The sequence below is a fragment of the Hoplias malabaricus genome, chromosome 8 (assembly GCF_029633855.1).
Source record: "Hoplias malabaricus isolate fHopMal1 chromosome 8, fHopMal1.hap1, whole genome shotgun sequence".
Classification (NCBI taxonomy): domain Eukaryota; kingdom Metazoa; phylum Chordata; class Actinopteri; order Characiformes; family Erythrinidae; genus Hoplias; species Hoplias malabaricus.
In genome coordinates, this window is record NC_089807.1 from 9,096,889 (window position 1) to 9,117,623 (window position 20,735).

General features: G+C 39.0%; 1 protein-coding gene across 3 annotated transcripts in view; it reads right to left on the reverse strand.

The window, feature by feature from the left end:
* The window catches only part of pcnx1 (pecanex 1), a 39,030-nt gene that overhangs the window by 9,869 nt on the left and 8,426 nt on the right, over positions 1-20,735 (reverse strand). For 2 of the 3 annotated variants that reach the window (XM_066678506.1, XM_066678504.1), the window contains exons 3-25: positions 20,027-20,132; positions 19,165-19,201; positions 17,979-18,047; positions 16,704-17,699; positions 15,601-16,164; positions 13,082-13,211; positions 10,646-10,839; positions 9,226-9,319; positions 8,946-9,003; positions 7,907-8,148; positions 7,311-7,464; positions 6,602-6,634; positions 6,083-6,257; positions 5,306-5,416; positions 5,023-5,114; positions 4,483-4,592; positions 3,852-3,957; positions 3,387-3,479; positions 3,089-3,239; positions 2,812-2,947; positions 2,481-2,658; positions 1,718-1,826; positions 1,294-1,423 (exon numbers count right to left, since the gene is read on the reverse strand). In XM_066678506.1, the coding sequence (XP_066534603.1) occupies positions 1,294-1,423; positions 1,718-1,826; positions 2,481-2,658; positions 2,812-2,947; positions 3,089-3,239; positions 3,387-3,479; positions 3,852-3,957; positions 4,483-4,592; positions 5,023-5,114; positions 5,306-5,416; positions 6,083-6,257; positions 6,602-6,634; positions 7,311-7,464; positions 7,907-8,148; positions 8,946-9,003; positions 9,226-9,319; positions 10,646-10,839; positions 13,082-13,211; positions 15,601-16,164; positions 16,704-17,699; positions 17,979-18,047; positions 19,165-19,201; positions 20,027-20,132 (4,068 nt within the window). The remainder of the gene's footprint in view (positions 1-1,293; positions 1,424-1,717; positions 1,827-2,480; positions 2,659-2,811; positions 2,948-3,088; positions 3,240-3,386; positions 3,480-3,851; positions 3,958-4,482; positions 4,593-5,022; positions 5,115-5,305; positions 5,417-6,082; positions 6,258-6,601; positions 6,635-7,310; positions 7,465-7,906; positions 8,149-8,945; positions 9,004-9,225; positions 9,320-10,645; positions 10,840-13,081; positions 13,212-15,600; positions 16,165-16,703; positions 17,700-17,978; positions 18,048-19,164; positions 19,202-20,026; positions 20,133-20,735) is intronic. The other variant, XM_066678505.1, reaches the window with a different exon arrangement.

Genomic DNA, 20,735 nt, shown 5'->3' on the forward strand with positions numbered 1-20,735 from the left:
ACAAACACACGACTTGTGATAACAGCTTAAAAATATTGTCCAAAATATTTTATTGACTATTATTCCACATACTTTTGCATAATTCATTTTTTTTTTTTAAAACCTGGGTTTCACAATCTTCACAGTACAGAGTCTGCCTTTGTACAAGTTGTGAAAGACTTGCTGTTATCTGTACTCTTAACGCCCTGAACCTCCTTGAGCCAAGCCCAGCCTTCAACACTGTTAGCCAAGAACTTCTTATTTCTAGAGAATTGTCTATTGGCATTACTGACCTAGCCCTCCAGTGGCTTAGATCATACCTTGCTGATTGAATGTCTGTTCATAAACACTGGCTATCATAAATCTTCTACTGCTCCTGCAGCTCATGGTGTGCCCCAGGGACCTGTTCTTGGACCTCTCCTCTTTATCACATATTTTCCACCACTTAATTAGATCAAAGTCATGGTTTTAAAATTCACTGCTACGCTGCTGATATTCAGATCTAGGTCAGAACTACAACTCCCACGGCCTCCGCTAAGTTCATGCACTGCAAATGATCTAAAACTTATTCCAAAATCTGCACTCCCCTCAGTATCAAATTTCTCTGCATACACTAGTGTTGTTGCTATCAAGCCAGCCAAAGTTATTAAGAACCTTGGCTGCCTTCTTGACTCAACACTTTCCTGACTCACACATTAAGTTAGTCAGCAAAACTGCATTTTACTTTGCATTTAATATTGTATGAGTACACCATTTTCTCTTCATCTTTTCCAGTAATGACTATAGTAATTCACTTTTTTTTTTTTTTTTTTTTTTTATTTTTTTTTTACAGTCTACCAATTAAAATGATCAGTCATCTCCAGTACAGCCCCAACTCATATATATATATATATTTATTTATTATTATTTTGGTCCTTATTGTTTTTTTTCTTCCCCCTCCCATGGCTGTAAAGTTTCCCTGAATATTATTTTTTACTAATAATTATTAATATTGTTATCATTATTCACATTGTAGAGAGTGCAGATTTTAACCATTTAAAATATCCTATGGAGGAAACACATACAATGATCTTATTGTTAAGTTTCCCTGTAATATTTGTATTTGCATTAATTCTGGTTTGTTGTTTCTTTTTTACAGTATCATATGTCATATCATACACATATAATTACAGAAACAGAGAGAGAGAGACAGAGAGATCAGAGAGAATGAAAGAAATAAGACTGTGCCCTCCTGTTTTTGTTACTCTCTCTGTCTCGTAAGAACAGGACTCTCAGAGTGATCTCTGTAGTTCTGACCAAAATAGAAATTCTTACTTGTAGTCTCTCTCCCAGAACTTGACAGGTCGTACATAGGAGGTGATGAAGATCGCACTGCCGAGGAATGGGTTGAGAGGAGTGGAGAAAACTGCTGAAACTATTGCTTGCACAAACAACATGGCAGAGTCTGGATTGTGGGGCTAAGGATAAAATGCACTTAAAACTGTTCACAAATCAGCAACAGTGCATCTCTCTCTGTTTATAGGATATCTCTCCTCTACCTCAGCACTGTAGTTGTTCTCTGTCTAATTCTGTCAATTATTCAAAGCTTTATTAACATGAATACTGTACCAAAGCAATCGTAAAAGTTCATAATTAAAAAAAAATAAATAAATAAAAAAAAATATTAAAAACATACATGTTTACACTTATTTATTACACTCCTGTTGCTTCTCTGTATTTTTCACACACTAAAGGATACGAGGAACAGCAAATGGTTGAGCGAAGGCATGGAAGGCGGAGCCCCATGTGATCTGCCACGGAGCGATGTAGGTGTAAACAAAACGCAGCTTATACAGCAACTCCCACAACTAAAAGAAAACAAACGCACACTTTGCTGCATTAACTGTCTAAACTCTTCTGGGACAGCTGTACACTTGACCTTTGCTGTGAGGATTTAATGGCATTCCAACAAATTAAAAACACATCTCACCGGTATCAGATAGTCGAGCACCATCACTCCAGGAAAAAAAAAAAAAAAAAAAACCAAAAAAAAAAAAAAAAAACACACACTTGGCAATAGACATGGCCCTTTTTCAGATTTTCAGAGTAGCTGAATTCATTTTTTATCAGGGTATCTACAAACCATTGGAAATATAAAACCAAATTCTGAACTAAATTAGTATTTTAAAGTGTGTAAAAGACTGATTCTAAATATGAAACTGGAATTCATGGATGATGACATACAACTCTGTCTGAAATTCAATACAAAAAAAAATACAAAAGCATTCAGCTTCTCCATTAACTTACACTTTCATAATCAGTCTGGCAAGCGAAGGTGTTATCTACACAGTTACCTACAAAGCTACAGTGGGGTTGTTATTTACAGCTTATTTCCGGTTCAATCTTAGATTTGAAAAACTAGTAAATATTTGTTATGTTGTAACTAATGAAAATATTAACTTAAGTTGGAGGGAACTCTATTCTGGGTAAAACACAATAAAGTGTGTGTGTGAGAGAGAGACCTTGCTGAAGATGATGGACATGATGAAGAGGTCGAGCAGCAGTGTCTCGGAGAGCTGGTGATAGTCGAAGGTGAAAAAAAGGACGGTGAAAAGCACAGTGACGTACTGATACGTTGGACTACTGTAGGATGACCGCAACAACTTCAATCCAGCTACAGTTATCACTAACGCTCCAACTCTGAGAGGGGACGGGGGTGGAGATGTTGGGAGCAGAGGGAGAGAGAGAGGTTAACGTGGACTCAAAAGTTCATAGTGTTGTACTAGCAAACATGGTCCAAAACTGCTGTTTGGGAGATATGAAAATACTGTCTGTGTTGAGTATGATACTGACTCTGAGTTGAGCTGAGTGGCAAGTTCCTGTGCACTGCCACTGAGTTCATTGAGAATGACGAGAGGATATAGAATATTCTTCTCCACAAACAGCAGCCAAACATGAAGACGCTCAAACCACATCACATGTGCTGCACCTGTGCGCACACACACACACTTCTACTCAAATCCATTTCGGCATGCTACATTTTTTTTATTGTAGGCTACATCAAGAAAATTTACACACTGTCAACCAACTAAACTACTGCTTTAAGAAAAAGAAGAGGTTCTGGACTCACCCCGGACCTCAAACTGGTAATACTCTTTGGTTTTGAGCAATGGATGTGAGAAACAGTACCATGGCAGCTGTTTCCTCATCTGGGGCAGAAGATAGTGGGTAAAAAAGCCTACGGCCCCCACCAATCCATACAGAACATAACTCAGGAAAGGCTGAGAGAGAGAGAAAACGTGAGATAGATCCATCATCATCACCTTTGAAAACTGCTAACCAGTACATGAGATATATTTCATGTGAGTATGTGAGACTATAACAATTATATATCATCTGTTCATAAAACATGAGTGTCATGTGTTTACCTGCAGGGCAAGGAAGACCGTGCTGACGTGAATAGCGAAGTAAAGTACAGCAATCAGCAAACATACTATCAGATCAGACTGTAGTCGCTCATTCTAAAAAGGGGTGGGGGTGGTAGAGAGAAGAGGAGAGGGTCAGAGCAAGTGACAGAAAGAGAAAGAAAGAATTAGAGAAAGAGTGGAAAAATGGCAAGTGGGATTAAGAGAAACAAAGACATGGATGGGAGCAAAAAAGGTACAAACATTATGAGAAGAGACAAGGAGAAGATTAGAGAAGAGTATAAAAAGACAGGAAAAGAAACACAAAAAGAAGTGATGAAAAGGGGAAAGAAAAAAATTGTAGATAAGTAGATAGAGAGGTACAGAAAAAGGAAGGGAGGATAAGAAAATAAGACACAAGAGATCATTGCAGATTAGATTACATGGAAATCACATGCAAATCTATTTTTTAAGAGTTCTCCATCTCACCACAGAGCTCCTGAGTTTGTCTGGTAGAGGGTCCTGAACCTCAGCCAGTGGATCTTCAGGGTTCTGTTCCTTCACATTTGGAAAAACTTTAGACTGAATCAAAGACCTATAAACACATGGAGGAAAACTGATGTTTACAAAAATTATGACGTAGTTGTGTTGAAAAATAATTTGACAGTTTATTCCCTTTCTGTAAGTTAACACAATTTTCTGGAGTCTTAATGAATGTTTTGTGACATACTTTGGTCAAAATAACAAAAAGGATTAAAAACACAGCACCTTAATTGTCACCCTATCTAAACTTCCCTATTCACTTCCATCTGTTTCACCACCAGTTTCTTTAAATGATAATGAGCTCACCCACCACTCTTTTCCTTCACCCTACATGAATCTATGTAGCAGTGTGAGCTAGTCTGTGCAGAGAACAACAGAGCAGGTCCTGTACTTAACTCTTAGCTTTGACATTTCTACAAGCCATATATGGAGGTCTGTGAAATTCTAATGAGCTTTCACTTAATGTGATAAGTGAAGCCTAATCTGAATGGCTTATTAAAACCTACATTCTCTGTTAACCTGAAAAAAAAAAAAAAACCCTGAAACTGAGTTAAACTAAGACTGAGTGGTTCTTTACATGAGGACAGAGGGGTCACTGCTCTGACGACTGAGATGATACGACACAGCTACCAGCAGTCCACAGAACACAGAGAACAGAACCGGGATATGTTGTGGATCCCATGACTCCTAGGAGAGAAAAAATATATATATAAATAAAGAAATCAAAAACACACACACACACACTACAAAAAATTAAGTATGCTGTAATATAACTAAAGCCTCTCATGCATTTACTCATTTGTTTTCTTTACAAAATGTAAATGACATAGAAAAATGGTTGTACACCTATAATACTGTTTGTGCTTTTTCCATATTTTAGAATGACATGTTTAAAATGTGTAAATTTATCTCAACATTTAGGAAACATGTTCATTTCTCTTTAATAATTTAATTTAAAATCCATATGAAAAAGCCTTCTGAAAATATCTGCACATACATTCAGTCGTGTGGATCTAGACTCCTCATGTCTTATGTTAATGATCTATTAATTTGCTTTTTGTTTGTTTGTATTAGATTTATGTTCATGAACTGGAGCAGAATAAACAAACATGGGCACCTCTAGCGCTCCATAGCAGAATCCGTACAACATCGCCACAGTAACAACGCTCCGCACAACACTGTACAGAGCCGAGGGAAGACTGCTGCAAGCTGAGAGAGGGGGAGAAACATGTGCTGTAAAGCAATATTTCATTTGTTTGGCAAACTTAGCCACTTGTTAGTGAATGATGAATGTGGAATGTTATTACAGTACACACTAGATTGGTCAATAAAGTATTTCATCATATATATATATATATATATATATATATCTTTTTATATTAAACGTGTGCATGCATTACCATTTCCTCCGAAGACGTGAATATCAAGCTGCTCAAACAGGTACATGAGGAAAGTGTTGACCTGAGGAAGAAGCCCGACGAAGAAAATCACAGGAAAACACAGAGTAAAGACTAAGGGGAGAGAGGGAGAGGGAGAGGGAGTGAGAGAATGAGAGAGAGATATTAAAATGTTTACTATGTTCATTGTTCAAAGTAGCATTATAATTAGCAGAGATTTGAACACACTGAAAGACACAAATTATTCCTCGTCTGATGTCTGAAACATCGCTATGACATGGAAAAAAGCTGAGTTTGGGCACAGCTGATAATTACTGCTTTAATTACATATAATTTACATGAACCATGCCCTTTTTATGCAGATGTTTTGGTAGTGAGCAAATTAAAAGTGATGGAAGTCTGAGGCTTGTGTCACGGCTGATGGATTTGTTCACTGGTGGAATTCATAAGAAGGTAGAATTATGTTTTAAAATGGCAGTGTAATAAATTATTTTTTACTGAAATTGCTGTGTAAATGCTTTATTTAAAAAAAAAAAAAACCCTACATTAACTTTTGTTCTAGACTGCCATGAGCAAAAACGGTATATTGTTGATATAATCAGGCAAGGTTAATATTTTTGACTATTAACAGCAAATCAAGAATTTTTGGGGTTTTAAAACTGTTATGCTAAAATATACATGCAGTTGCTTTGCAATCTGCATATATGCACTTCACAGTCAAATTTGACTATACATGAATAATGAATAATGACGAGTGTGTGTGTGTGTGGGTGTGGTTACCAATTATGAGGTCCCGTGCTGAGGTGAGTAGTACTGATCCGGTCAGTTTGAGCCCATACAGACTGACCCTGCCGGAGCTGTTAGACCTCACACTACCGTAATGAAGAGCCCAGATCAGAGCACAGCACAAACAGAAATACACAGGCCTACTGTATGCTATAATACGGTTATGACCCTGCAAAGAAAGAAAGAAAGGACACAGACATTACTCATTCACATTTTACAGAGATTATAAAAATTAGTTTTTATTATTTATTACACTCAAAAACTAAATAAATAAAAAATAAAAAACAAATAAATAAATAAATAATATTCCCACTTACGGGAGATATCATGTTTTCATCTCCTTATATATAAGAAGTGGTATGCCTAAACTTCCAGATCCAACTACAAACATTCTTATTATCATTGCACTGAAACAGTACTACATCATCATGGCATATTAAACTTTAAGAATATTTGTCTAATATGAGCTGGCTCCGTTCATTCCCACCATTCAATGTGTGATGGAGAACTTACATGTCGAGGTGAAGAGGAGTCTGGTTGAACACTCTGAGGGAAAAACAGAAACAGAAATATTGTCTGGCTGTGTGTTTGTGCATATTTATGTATATGTGAGACAGCATTTGATCTTAGGCTTCACTGACAACTGGAGATGGCAGTGTGTTGCATATTGAAAAGGAGTGCATTTTATTTCACCTTTCATAGTGAAGGATACCATATATAAATAATACATACTAGCATATTACATCAGTTTTAGATCAGTTATTAGTTGAGTGGTGGATAATTCTTAGCACTGCACTGTTCCTGACATGGTGGCGGCATGTTAATCTGTGTTGAATTGGTATGAGTCTCTAAACATTAAACTCACTCAATGATACAATGCTACTACATCATACCACTGTAGTGCTGAGAAATATACATCACCCAAATAATATCTGCTCTGTGGTGGTCCTGTGGAAGCTCCGACCATTAAAGAGGAGAATAAAGGGAGCTAACAAAGTATGCAGAGCAACAGGGGGATTACAGCCTATAATTGTAAAAGATGGAGTTGAAAATGCACAATAAGTGTAAAAACAAAGGGGTGGCTTTAAGGTTATGGTTGATCTATACACATAGAGCATACGGTTACCTGCAAGTTCTTCCATATATAATACATACACATATATGACCATGGTCTGAGGGGTGTGTGTGTGTGTGTACATATATGCATTTGAGTAAGACCCACCTTCAGGAGTGAATACTGGCAGCTGGCGATAACAAGGCAGAACTGAAAGACCCAGATATCAGTGAAAAACCCATGGACCAGCAGAACAGAGCCCAGGAAGGCCACCAGAACTGCTAATATCACGGCCAGAACATTCTCCAGAACCTCACGGTTCCTGAAAAAACAAAAAGAAATTAAAGAGGCTGTTATTTTATTCACTCAAAGCAATTAACTCATTTACTAAGAGCTGTCAAATACAGAAAACTCTTTTTTCTAATTGTCCTTAATGTAAACATGCCCCTGGAACATGCCTGGTTTTCTGTCTGAGTTTATATTAAAGTCTCACAATCTCTGTCTTTGCAAACTGCTGTATAGAAATCTGGCTTTAATTAGCTAAATTCTGAATACAACTTCATTAAAAACAGCAATTCCATTCCAATTTCCTATTAGATAATCTCAATTCATTAAACTATATGTGCACAATTGAACATTTGTGTCCAGAATAGGTGTATTACTTTATAATGGGTGACTGTTTTTGCATAAATGGTAAATGTTGTAATTGGCCGCACAGAGACACACACACAAGGCTTAACTCTGTGTATGTGTATGTGTGTTACCTGTCGAACAGTGCAAGTAGCGTAAGCCTGTCGAAGTGAAGGCCGATCCAGAGGTACGGTAGCAGCCACAGTCTGTAGTACTGCTTGGCTTTGTGCACATTAGGGTGTGCATGTGTGTGTGCTGTGTCCTGGGGGCCATGTGGTGCCTCCTGCAGGTCAGGACTGACATCAGCATCCTGCTGCTCCAGCAGCTCCGGGTCCATCGACAACAGACGATTCAGTCGGATCTGAGGAAAAGAAAACTGAGCAGGGGTCAGCTTCAAAAACAGATCTCCATCTATGTGAGGTGCTTCTGAAGAATTTTCCTGACTATAATTAAAACTGCTTCTTGCTTTTTTTTTTGTTCAGACATAAAAACTAAATTTTCCACAAGGGGGCACAATTAGATCTTATATAGTGGTTGATGCTTCATAGAGCATGGAATTCAGTGACACATGCCAGTGGAAAACCTTCTCATGAACAGGAATTCACAGGTTTTATGTAATATTGCACAAATATTTGTATGTTTAAAAGACAGCTTTAATTAATCATATTCTTACCTCACTTAACCCTTTAATTACAGTAAAACTGTGTTTTTCTCACTGCAAAATTAAGATCAACGTGCAACTTAGATAGGTTCTGATTGGCTATGCTTCTGAAAAAAAAACAATGTGTTTCAAAATCTGAACACAGATTCATACGGTATCAAACTCAATGGGTTTGATTTTCCAGGATGGGGCATGGGGGGGACACACACATTTATATCAAGTATTCAATTTTACATAAAACTGTTTAACTGTCTTTTCTAGTATGTACACACAGACACAGCTGTATACGTGCTTCACACACTGACTAACTTTCTACAACACTGACATCATTATGACTAACACAAGAGATCACACAGTACACACATATTCTCATAAACTCCCTGCTGACTAAGCTGATTTTCACACTGCAGGGAACTGAAGAAAGCAGATTCCCATGGCAGCTCAGAGTTGAACACACATTTTGTGTGTGTGTGTGTGTGTATTTATATAAAGAGTATGACAGTAGCACTCACCAAGTCATGAGGGTAGAAGCGAACTGAGGTAGAACTAGAGAGGTGAGAATCAGTGTCCCTACAGAGAAAGAGAGATGAATTGTTTAATCCCTGAAATGTACATTACCATGTATTGTTAAATGCTGAATTTAACATATTGTCTCAAAAACATATAAATAAACTATCTTTTCTAGTTCTTTTCTATATAGATGGATGGATGGATGGATGGATGGATAGATAGATCAGGGTTTGGGCTTCAAACTTACACACACTACTGTATACAGCAGCTCTATAAACTCACCAAATGTTGTTGGAAGCTCGTCTCGTTGCCGGTTCGAAGTTGACAAGAGACATGTCGCAACCTCCAACTTCATACAGAGGAGGGGTGAGCTTTCCTACAACAAAAACAAATAAATATACAAAGAGTCAGGAGAACAGAGGTGACCAGGTGTAACTGTCCGGCGCACAAAAGTAAAAACGTCCATGTAATAACCTGAGCGCTCTGAAAACCTTTTATAGCCTATAGTTTAGATGCATATTTTTTAAAAGTTAAGCATCTGTCACCACTGATAAACAATTTTTCACCAGTAAACAGTGGATTTCTCTATAAGAAAATTTAATATGATTTTTGGAATCAGGCGTTATAGCATACTGTGGTGAATGAAAAATTGAGAAAACTAATTTTGTCCTTGTTCTGCAGTATTTTTCTTTTAACGCCATTGGACTCTCTAAATTAAAGGGTTGTTACATACATGGTGCCACAAGCTTCCACTTGCAACACACTGAAATTAAGTATCAAAATGATCAAATAATTATTTGTAAAATTATCTGTTTGAATATAGAAATCTACAAATTGACATGCCCCCCACAACACAGTAACACAAATTCAGTGTTATATTCAGGGTAAGCAGGCATATATGTACCGAATTATTCCTATTGACCCATTTTCATTTTTCAGAGAATTATTGTTAAGTCAAAAACAAAGACATGCCCAAACAAACAATAGGCTCCCATCAGCAGCAGAGTAAAATCCACTATCAGCAAACAGCAAAGATACAAACAAAATAAAGAAAAAACCCAACAACAATAATAAAGCCACATTGCACATATAAAGCCTTTTATATGTTTAATTCACCAAACTATCTCTCAAGGCTCCTGATGAGAACTGACCCAAAATTAATTTGGAGGTAGCCCCCCCCCTACAGAAGGCTAACTCTGAGATTACAGCTGTAACTTAGTCAAAAGGCAGATGTCAAAATGTAAAAAAAATAAATAAAAAAAAAAATAGTATATAGGACAGAGAAAAGATATAAAGTATGCAGCACAAGCATGAAAGGCTATATATAAAGTGTAAAAACTCTGTCGAAGCATTGAGACAGAGTGTGAAAGCAGTATAAAATAAGTGTATACAGTGTAGGCAACGTTTAAAAACCTTGCAGATGGATTGAAACAGAATACCAATGCAGTTACAATAAGCAGTCTGAATGTAGAGGGTAAAATCAAGCCAAAGAATTAGAAAAAAAAATAAATAAAAGTGTGAAAGAATGCAGAGGATGTTTAAGAAGATTGTACATTGTGTAGACACAGTGTGAATAAATGGCAATAATGTTTTAAAACATGCAAAAAGTGTGGGGTGTGTGTGTGTGTGTCTATTAATTAATTTAGCAGAGTGAAAAGGCATGAAGAGCCGTGTATAATGTGCGGTTCTTGTTTTTCCGTACCGAAGTCCTCCTGTAGACTGGCCATGCCCACTGTGGAGGCTTTGTCCTGAGAGCACTCGAGCTGCACACTTCCGTTCCTGACCAGCAGGGAGGCACTAGCACTCAGAACCGTCACCTGAGACGGAGTACGAGATGGATGACCTCTGATCCCTGACACACACACCTGAGATGCCTGACTCAGAGCCTCCTGCAGACTGGGGTGAACAAGAGAGAGACAGAGGGAGAGTGACACATATAGTGAGGCAGAGGGAGGGAGGGAGGAAGGGAGAGAGAGAGAGATGGAGAAAAGGGAAGAAGAGAGAAATAAACAGTGGGCGAAATAATGAGGGGAAAAAAGCAGGATGAAATGAGTGAGGGACAGTAAGCAAAAGAAAGAGTAAAAAAGAAATTGAGAGAGTTGGTGAAAGTAGAAGACAGTAAATTAGAGAAATACACAGAGGTGAAAATAAAAAGGAAAAAGAAATAATTAAAGAACAAGAGAAAGAGCAAAGAGCAAGCTAGAGAGATACTGAAAATGAGGAGGTGTATGCTGAAGAGGGTGGATAAGGATATGTAAAAAAAACATCCCTCCAGAACAGAGGAGGAAGATAGGCTGGTTACCATAGATACGCTGCAAGTTTAAACAGTGAAAAAACTAATGTTGACCCACTGACTGCATGAGGTTTGTCTGTTGTTGTTTTTAAATGTGAAAAGCCTGCGGATAAATGTTAGAAACTTCACTGTATGTGATCATTAGTAACAGTGGACATGAACCTACACACCCACAAAACATTATTCCTACAAGAATCATTTGGCATGAAGGTTGTTTAAGTCAATTTCACTGTAGAAAGTTTGACAAATTTGTAGGAAGCAAAAGTTGCATTTGAGCTAATGAGATGGTGTGAAGTGCATGAGGCTCAGTTTGACTGTCTATTTATGCTAGTCTAGCGTTGATCATGACTTTTACTAAGCAATTATTATTACTATTATATTAAAAAAATCTTCATGTGCCAGAGGGTCCAAAACTTTGACTGGGACTACACATCAAAGAATAAATAAAATTCCGTGCCAAGGAAAACACATGCAAAAACAAAGTGGGATTAGCACATTAGTGCAATACAGCGATTATTTACTGAGAGTAGGTTTGACTGACCTACCCTCAGTCCAGCCAAACGCTTAGCTTAGCATTTCTGCACTCAGCCAAGTTCAGGCTGTTTATTAAAAAAACACCACGACCTTCAGTGGATTTCTGTTCCCAATGCTGAAAAGTGGGAATTACTTTTTCAAACTAAAGATTAAGCACTTCTTTGTGCATAAAGGAGAAAATGGAACCAACAGAAATGTCCTTCAGAAATGAAGGTAGCAGCAGGTAATGCGTTCACAAGTGTAGAGGTGAATGCTTCTAGTTTCAGATCAACCTTGTGACTTTGAGTTCTAGAAATTAACGCCTGCAGTTTTTGACTAAGACACAAACAAATCCACTTGTGGATTGAGCCCTGTGAAAAGCCTGATCACAGAAACAAGTAAGTAACACTGGAAATGGGTCATGATTAGGTGTTGTATCAAAATGGGTGCATCACAAGCATGGATATAAGTGTTATGTCACCATGAACACAGGTGTAGCATAATGGAAGGCACATGACGATGAAAACAACTCTGTCAGGGATGAAGATGTACTTGGGGTGAATTGTGAACTCTGACTATTTACAGATTTCACCCAAAAACTGGGGATCACTTTCGAAGTGGTAAATAAGTGAATTTTGAAAATCTGAGAGGATATGTTCATCTTGTCTCCAGTGTGATCTGTGTTTTTTGGCACAGAAAGCAGAGCAGAAAAGTTCTTTAATCTTGATTTTTTCCCTTCTCTACATAACATCTCTTTCCCTCTCCAGCTGTGAGAGTGCAAGGAACAAACCTGCGTGCAGACTTAAAGAAATGTCAATATGATCAATAGTCCTAGTCTCAGTGGAGTGCTCTGAAAACTGCAGATTTGTTCTTGGAAGAAGCTCTGGGGCCACACTGAGGAGAACATAAAACCTGTTGGAAGCTCAATCACAAAATTGGACAAATTGAAACGGTCCAAATCTCTCAGTGGAGCTAATAAACAAACAAAAAAAATTTAAATATAAAATAAAATCAGACATAAAATGCCATGCCAGACATGTTCATGCAAAATGAACCACGGAGTAGTTTTATATCTTGATACATAGTCCAGATAAAATCAAAAACAGACATCAAAAATATTTTGGGCTTTTAAGAACATTGGGTAAAGTGAGAAAGTTTCAAAGACAAGTAAAAGACAACGCAGTGACCTCTGGAAGACAAAAAAGAGAGGAAGACACTGATGAAGATTATTAGGAACATCATCACCGGTGGTAGGTGTTGGGGGTGGTGCAGTACCAGGTAAGGCCTACCTTAGCTGAGATCAAATGGGTGAGAGAGGGTTGGGGAGTTTACCTGAGTGGCGATCCGATGAGTGAGGTGGGGGGGGTTGGGTTACTCCCGGCGTTGTGCCGTCTCCTGACGGCCTGCCGACGGAACGTGCTACGCTCTCGCCGGAACGTTACGCTGTCCTCGCCACCCGCCGCTGCCCACAGAGGAGAGAGAGGGGCTGTTGTTATGGAAACACCCTCTTTGGTGCAGCGGTAGTGACATCAAATGGCAGCCTTGCAGATCAAGCCCCAGGCTTGGAAGAAAATCCAGATTGGCTAGCTAGCTACAGTGCTGGTGAGTAATGTTAGCTAGCTAGGTAAATTGCTGTTGAGCTTTGTCAGCCTCAGTTTCCCAATTACATTCCGCAGGCATAAAGTTGGGTAACAAACACCAATGTAAAATGATTTAACACCTAGCCCTGTCCTTAACTGAATAATTTTGAAGATTAATTTTCATGTGTGACAAACATTACGGTATTGCTTTATAAAAGAGGCCAGAAAAAAAAAAAAAAAATCAATGAACTAATAATATCACAGCATTTTTCCTCCCACCTCCCCTCACCAATCGTCAAGAAATCAACAATCATCACCATTATCTCAACCTGCTGTTGACCTAAGGAAACCTCAAGAAAATGCTTCTAGATATCTTTTCCAAGTCAAAGTGAACGAGTAATATTTCTAATGTGCTTGCTGAGACAGCTAACTGTAACGATAAGTCTTTTATTTTAACGGTACAGTTTATACTCATCTAAGCAGTGGCTAGAGAGGGGGCTTGATCTCTCCTCTCTGCAGCTAGATGTTATAGTGTGACACATGATATATAACTATAGGGGACTAATATTATGAGGGGCTAAGGGTGATCACATGACCACAGTGGAACATTGGGTTAATGAGGTGATGTGTTAGTTTGTATGATCCATCAAATTAAGTTCAAAATCTTCCCCTGATAATTCTGGGTTATGAAAAACAAAAATGACAGTGTGTGTGTCTGAGTCTTTTCAACATCTTTGACAGAGGAAAAGAGAAATGTGCTTCAAAACACAAAAACAAGAACTACTCCCTCAGCATATAGTTTTGTAATTAAATTCTAAGAGACTATGCACACACACAGTTACAATCTCTTTCTTTCTCTCTCTTACACACGCACACACACAAGCACACACAAAAATGCTTCCTCGGCCTGATGTCCTAAATAAACATCCATCATTATCATCTAGAGAGAGAACAGAAATAACACCACAAACATATCATTACTAGACAGTCTCTGACCACACATCCACTGTTGTCCTGCTATTATTGGTGTGGTGGATCAGCAGTGACACTGACACTGCACTTTGTTGCGCATGTGTTTTAGAGCTAGAGGATGGACATAACATACTGTCCAAAAATCACACCAGCTACAGCCTTTAATCAGCAAGAGGGGTTTCCATTATAGTATCGAGGGTGTTTACCCACAAATAAAGTCCACAAACCTTTTCTAGAAAAGCTATAAAGTGGGGGGGGGGGGGGGGGACAAATAAAAACACCCAACCTATAACAAACATCCTAACATTCCAAATGCACTTGAAAAATGCATAAACAACATGTGATGAGCGTGAGTGTGTGTGTGTGTGTGAGAGAGAGAGAGAGAGAAAGAGAGAGAAAGAGAGAGAAACTTGAAACCAAGATTTCAAAGTTGACTGGTGACTAACTGAGTAAGTTCATCAGAAAAAGTTTAATGGAAGGCAAAAATCATGTTATAGATGAATCCCATTTAAGTTTACCCCTACCCCTAATTTTCAAGTGTTTTCTTGCCCCTTGGAAATGAGTTATAATGTGTAGTCGTTAAAATCCTATGAAACAGTATGACAGATACATATTCAGAATGTAAAAAAGTGATATCAGAGCTTCTGGACATTAATGTAGTTAAATTTAGGGCATCAGACCTTCAAAAGTGTTCCACAATCATATATTATCAAACACTCCAACTCTCTGTGATGAGAAGCTGAATTCAGCTGCTTATTCTGAGGCATTTCTGTTCAAAACATCCAGTTCCACCTTAGATTTTAGAGTAGGCACATGCCATAGAACATAATTGTCACCATTTAAGGTGGAACTGGAAATTCTGAAATAGCTGCAAACTATTATAACAAGATGTTTTATGCTTGTTATGAATGATATCTGTTCTGATACTATTTATGTAAAGCTGCTTTGTGACAACTTTAGTTGTAAAAAGCGCTATATATAAAATTCTTGATTGACTGATGGGATTGATCATCCATTGAAACTACACTAAATCTAAGAATAAAACAAGTTATTATAGCTTTTAAAACAGAAAATGTACTAATATTTTTGGCTTTCTTTGGTCACTTGCACCACCATCTTACCAGCAATTCACAAGGAATTCATAGTCCTTTGTTTAAAGTGTGCCCCTGAAGGTGTACACAGCCCTCCCTCTCCTCATCTTTCCCAACAAGAAGTGAGACCCCCTAAACTGAGGAGTAAGACTAAGTGGTAGGGCTAAGATGTGAAATGGGATATATAAATAAAAATGTGCACACTCACCTCTGGCAGTAGCATTGTTGTCATGAGTGTCGCTGAGCATTATGGGGCAGGGGAGGCTGTTTCGGGAGCGAGTGACAGACTCTAGGTGGCAAGCCCGGCCCAGCAGTGATGCTGCATCCAGAACCTCTCCTTCCTTGGCCTCCAGATCGGATTTTGAGGTGGTGAGTGGTGGGCGAGGGCAGGAAGGAGCCCCTAGGTGATGGGGGTCTGTGGTGACCGTGCTGCTGTCTAAGCTGAGGACACGAGCATGGGTTTTAGCACTAGCTGTACGCCTGGACGAGCGTCTCTTTGCCCGGTCCTTGTCCCTATCTTTTGCCCTCTCACCACGGGCCTTGGCCTGGAGAGAACAGCAAGGGGCACCAGGTGGTGAAGGGCAGGTTGATGAGTCTGTGCTCAGCTGGTGTGCAGAACGGAGGCTGGAAGCATGGCTCAGTTCACTCTGGTCACTGGAGTCCTCGTCTCCTTTAACAAAGACAGCAGAGCGAGGCTTTGCTAACCCCCGCAGGTTCGCGTAGTCACGGTGACGGCTAGCGTCAAAACTGTTTGCACGCTTCTTACCTAGGGCTGGGAAAAACATAAGTCTATTCACATTATGTCGTTCAAAATTGATAACTGCACTTAAGACGAATATAACATTGCAAATTCAACGCAGTCTAAATGCAGATTTTTCTTGTAATGTTTGAAAATCAAGAATATTTATACTGAAATTGATAATGATATGTTGAGGTTGTCTTACCATATACCAAATGTATCAAATACCAAATGTTTAATAATGGCTCAAATTTGAAGGAGTCAAATAAACTGCAATACATTTGTAATGTTAGTAAAAATAATTACACTCGATAATTTTAGAGCACAACAAAATTCTTGCTTATGAACTGTTCTAATTTTGGGCTGGTCAAAATTTTATCATCAATTGATAGAGAATTACTGTTAATTATTAGGGTACAATAAAATATAAAATTGCATTTACAAGAAATACATGACAAATAAACAATTATAAATATTCAGCTGACAGAATCCTAATTAATCCTTACATAACCTGCATGAGAAAGGTATTGGAAAACATGTTTAATTTTGACAACTGTATAAGACTTTATTACCATTACGACGACGTCCACTCCGGCCTGCGGATGATGCTGCCCGCTGGACAAGATCAGACGATTTGGGCTGAACGTCGTCTCTCTCCTGGGAGGGGTCATTAGTCTTGGTCCCTCCTCCTTCACTATGAGGCTCCACCCCTTCTTGGCTGGTGTGTGATGCATTTGCAGGAGTGGAAGGTTCGTCAGTGGCTGGTTTGGTGCTGAGTTCATTGGCATGGGGGTTTTTATTGGCCTCCCCCGAGGCTACACTGGGTCCTGATGCCCCTCTTTCATCACCTGAAAGTGAGAGGAGGCTTTCAACATGTGTTGAGCTTGTTTGCTCACTGTGTAAACTACTCAACGTGCTGTTAGTGTCTCTGTCTGTTCCACTGCAGTAGCTTTCCGTCGAGCCGCTGCTCCGAGTGCTCAAACTCCTCAGACTGTCCATGCTTGGTTCTCCTCCTTTTTCCCTTAAAACGGTGCTTCCTGAACCCCTCCCTCGAAAACTCTCACCTTGGTACAGTCCAGCCCCACTTCCAACCTCATATTCCCCTTCCCCCGTCTCTCTGGAAATAGACCGTGCCAATTTTCGCCGTTCTCGTTTATTATGTTTATAGCATTCTGTCCCTGACGTAGATGGCATGGGTGAATCTTGCTGTTGTTCCCTACCCTCTAGCTTCCTCTGTGGTTTGGAGGTGTCCAATTCACACACAGGATCCAGCCCCCCCCTCCGTGGAGGGGGATACAGGCTGAACTCTGGCACAGAAGAGTCTGGAAATGCAGAGCCGGCAGAACTGGAGGTCCGAGGGAGACCACGAGGACGAGATGGGTCCTTACGGAAGGATTGAGAGTGGGCAGGGACATGGGCAGTGATTTCAGTGTCACAGGAGGACAGCGATTGGCTGAACGGATGAGGGGTGGAACTGTAAAGATCCTGAGCCAGTGAAGTGGAGGGCTGCATGGATGCAAATGAACCATTGGATATGAGGCAGTACATCTTTGGGTCTGACATCAAATCTGGGGATGAGGAGGAAAAAAAACAAAATGCAGAGAATGTAAAAACAAATTTGACCATTTAGTTTCCTGGAAAAAAGAATTATTTCAATACATATTACACTACTGACTTGCTCATTTAATTTTTAATAGGACCAATATTAAAAAATGAAATAAGCCCATAGAAAAGCTTTAGTTTAATGTGTATGATGGAGAAAATTATTTAACATGGAAATATATTAAACATAATGTTTAAACAAAATTTAAGAAAAAAAAAAAAAAACTAAATAAAATCATTCTCACCTTGGTCCTGACTACAGCAGCTCTGAGCCAGACTCAAACTGAGGTCATCAGAAGTCTTCCCTATATCACCTGGAAAAAGAGGGAAAAAAGAGAAAGAGGAGGAAGGTGAGATTTCATTATTTATTTAACCTCTACCTCACACACCCACATACAGGCTGACGCTGCTTCATCAGTCTTATAAAATTTAAATAACACATGAATCAGGTTTAATTTTAATTGCATATAACTTAACATCTTTTCAGTTTAATTATGTTGGCTCTATTTGTAATTGTAGTGCTTAGAAAGTACAACATTGTTATTCTAAATACTACTTCTTACATCATCTTCTCCAGTTTCCTACAATTAATACAGCCCTACTGCTCAATCAGAGCCATTCAAACTGTGTTTCAAATGTCTCAGCAGTGAGAGGCGTGTTACGTATATTTGGAGTTCATCTGATTTGCCATGTCTGATCAATTATTCTGTCCGTTGCTGTATTTGAATGGCTAGAGTACCACCAGTGTTACAGTTATGAGCAATATCTTTTATCCTGTAGTCAACATCATTTTATTTGTTCACACACATTCCACAGGCTCAACAGTCAAACATTTAGTAAACACTGCACAGAGAGAGACTGATGTGAATAACCCCAACTCAGAAAGAAACTCCTCTCAGCCGCTTCACATCTGAAGAATGCTAGTATTGTATCAACAGCGGCGAACATCAAGAGCTCTCAAAGAGGAGTTTGTTTAGTTTCTGTTTTACTATCACTTGTGTTGTCTCTTATAATCCACAAAAATGCGTTGTATAAAATCTCCTGTTTTGAAACCACAACAGCAGTAAGCACTTTCTCCATGATGGCTCAGACAAAGCAGAGATGGTACAGAAGGCCTCCTAGTTCACACAGCAACCAAAGCTATTGGTCAAGGAGATTAATTCGCCTGTGGAAGTTCACCAAAGTTGAATTAGACGCAAAACCTAACATATTAAATTTGCCTGTTGCTGCAAAACTCACTGAAATTCATGGAATTTCTCATGTGAAAATTCGCTGACAAAAGCCAAGTGTGAACAGGGCCTTAGTCAAGGACTGAAAAGAACTGATACCTCAGAGGAAGCTTGACAGAATTATATGCATGTGCTAGTCCTAATAGGTAGAGTGTTTAAAAAGTGCCACTCAATTTAGCTGTGTGTCATGTGTTAATCTCACCTTTGGCTGCATCAGGACCCCCACGAGAAGAAGCAATCTGCAACAGTGTAACAAAGAGGGAGAGAGAGACATCATCAAAAGGGATGTTTTCTGTTTTTTAATCTGAAAAAACACACTCTAGACACACTCTCAAACTGCTGAAGAGTATTTATATTATATATACAGTGGATGACTACATTTTTCATTTTGCTCAGAGACTTTGGTTCTGATAGGTGTGTGTGTGTATTTTGATAGCTAAAATTGCTCTGTTCTCCAGCAGAGGGATCACAGCACATACACCCCCCCATACACACACTGCTGCAGATACAGTGGCCTAGAACACAGCACTCCTGAGATCAGGGCCATTAAAATGGCCTCAGTAAAAAGCACAGGCTCCAGATTTAAACACTGAAGAGACAGAACAGCAGTGTGGAGAGAGAGTTGAGAGGGCATCGTCATCCTTCCTCATTATGACTACTGAGACTGCAACAATCTTGCCTTACTGTAGACAGAACTAAAATATGGAACAAACTAAAGTATATTTAGGCTGAAATCATCTAGGTGTGGTGAAAAAGTATAGTTTCTGATGCTGTGAATCCTTTGAAATATTGCAGTAATCTGTCTCTATTCTGACACCCAGAAAAAAAACAATGTATTATTCCTTTTTCCGCACCTTTGTCCAAGAACTCTGCAAACAATTGTCTGCAGAAACTTCACTCTACTCTAGCAAGAATGGGCAGAGCAAAACCACTGTAGGGAAGGGTCTCTTTTCATTCTTTTTCTTTTCCAGCATCTGTCCCTCTATCAGTCTTTCTAATTCATTGCCTTTCCTTTATCTCTTCATCTGTCTCTTTCTCTCTCTCTCTTGCTCGCTCCCTCTCACCTGGTGGTTGGAGTCCATTCCTGTGTAGGAGTTCCGTGAGCTGCAGTCAACTGGTGGAGTTTCCTCTCTAACAAAATCAGCCATCTCTATTCCCCCTCCAGGATCGCTGCAACATCCACACACAAACACACATGACCAAACACACAGGCATATGGTTATGGTTACCTAGCAACTACACAAACTAGCCTTCTTTAAGAAGAGGGAGTTAATGATACCATTTATCTTCCTGCAAAATACACACACACACATACAAATAATATAGAAGAATGAAGGATGCATGGTGGGATACAGACATGGATAGATAGACAGCTTGTGTCTAGAATGGTGTTTGTGATTCAGAAATAACACTCAAGCATTGGTGCCTGACCACTGTGTGTAAACTATCTGTTTGAACAAAATTCTGCTTTCATATGAGCTCCAAGACTGACCAAAAAAAAGAAAAAGAAAAAAGTTCCACAGAAATCTGTTGCACAATCACAACCGTCTCACCACATACACGCCCAAACCAGGAAAAAAATGCAATGTGTGTGTCTCTGTATCTAGTCTTTTATTTCTGAGCCAAACTGCTCACTGACCAGATCCCCAAACCCACCACCATTCCAGAAAGTACAGGAATGTGGAACTGGCTCACATTTCCAGCTCTAAATGTGCTTTAATGCTGTTTCCATTTAAAGAAACTGACAAAGGTGTGCACAGAAAATGTGTTTGT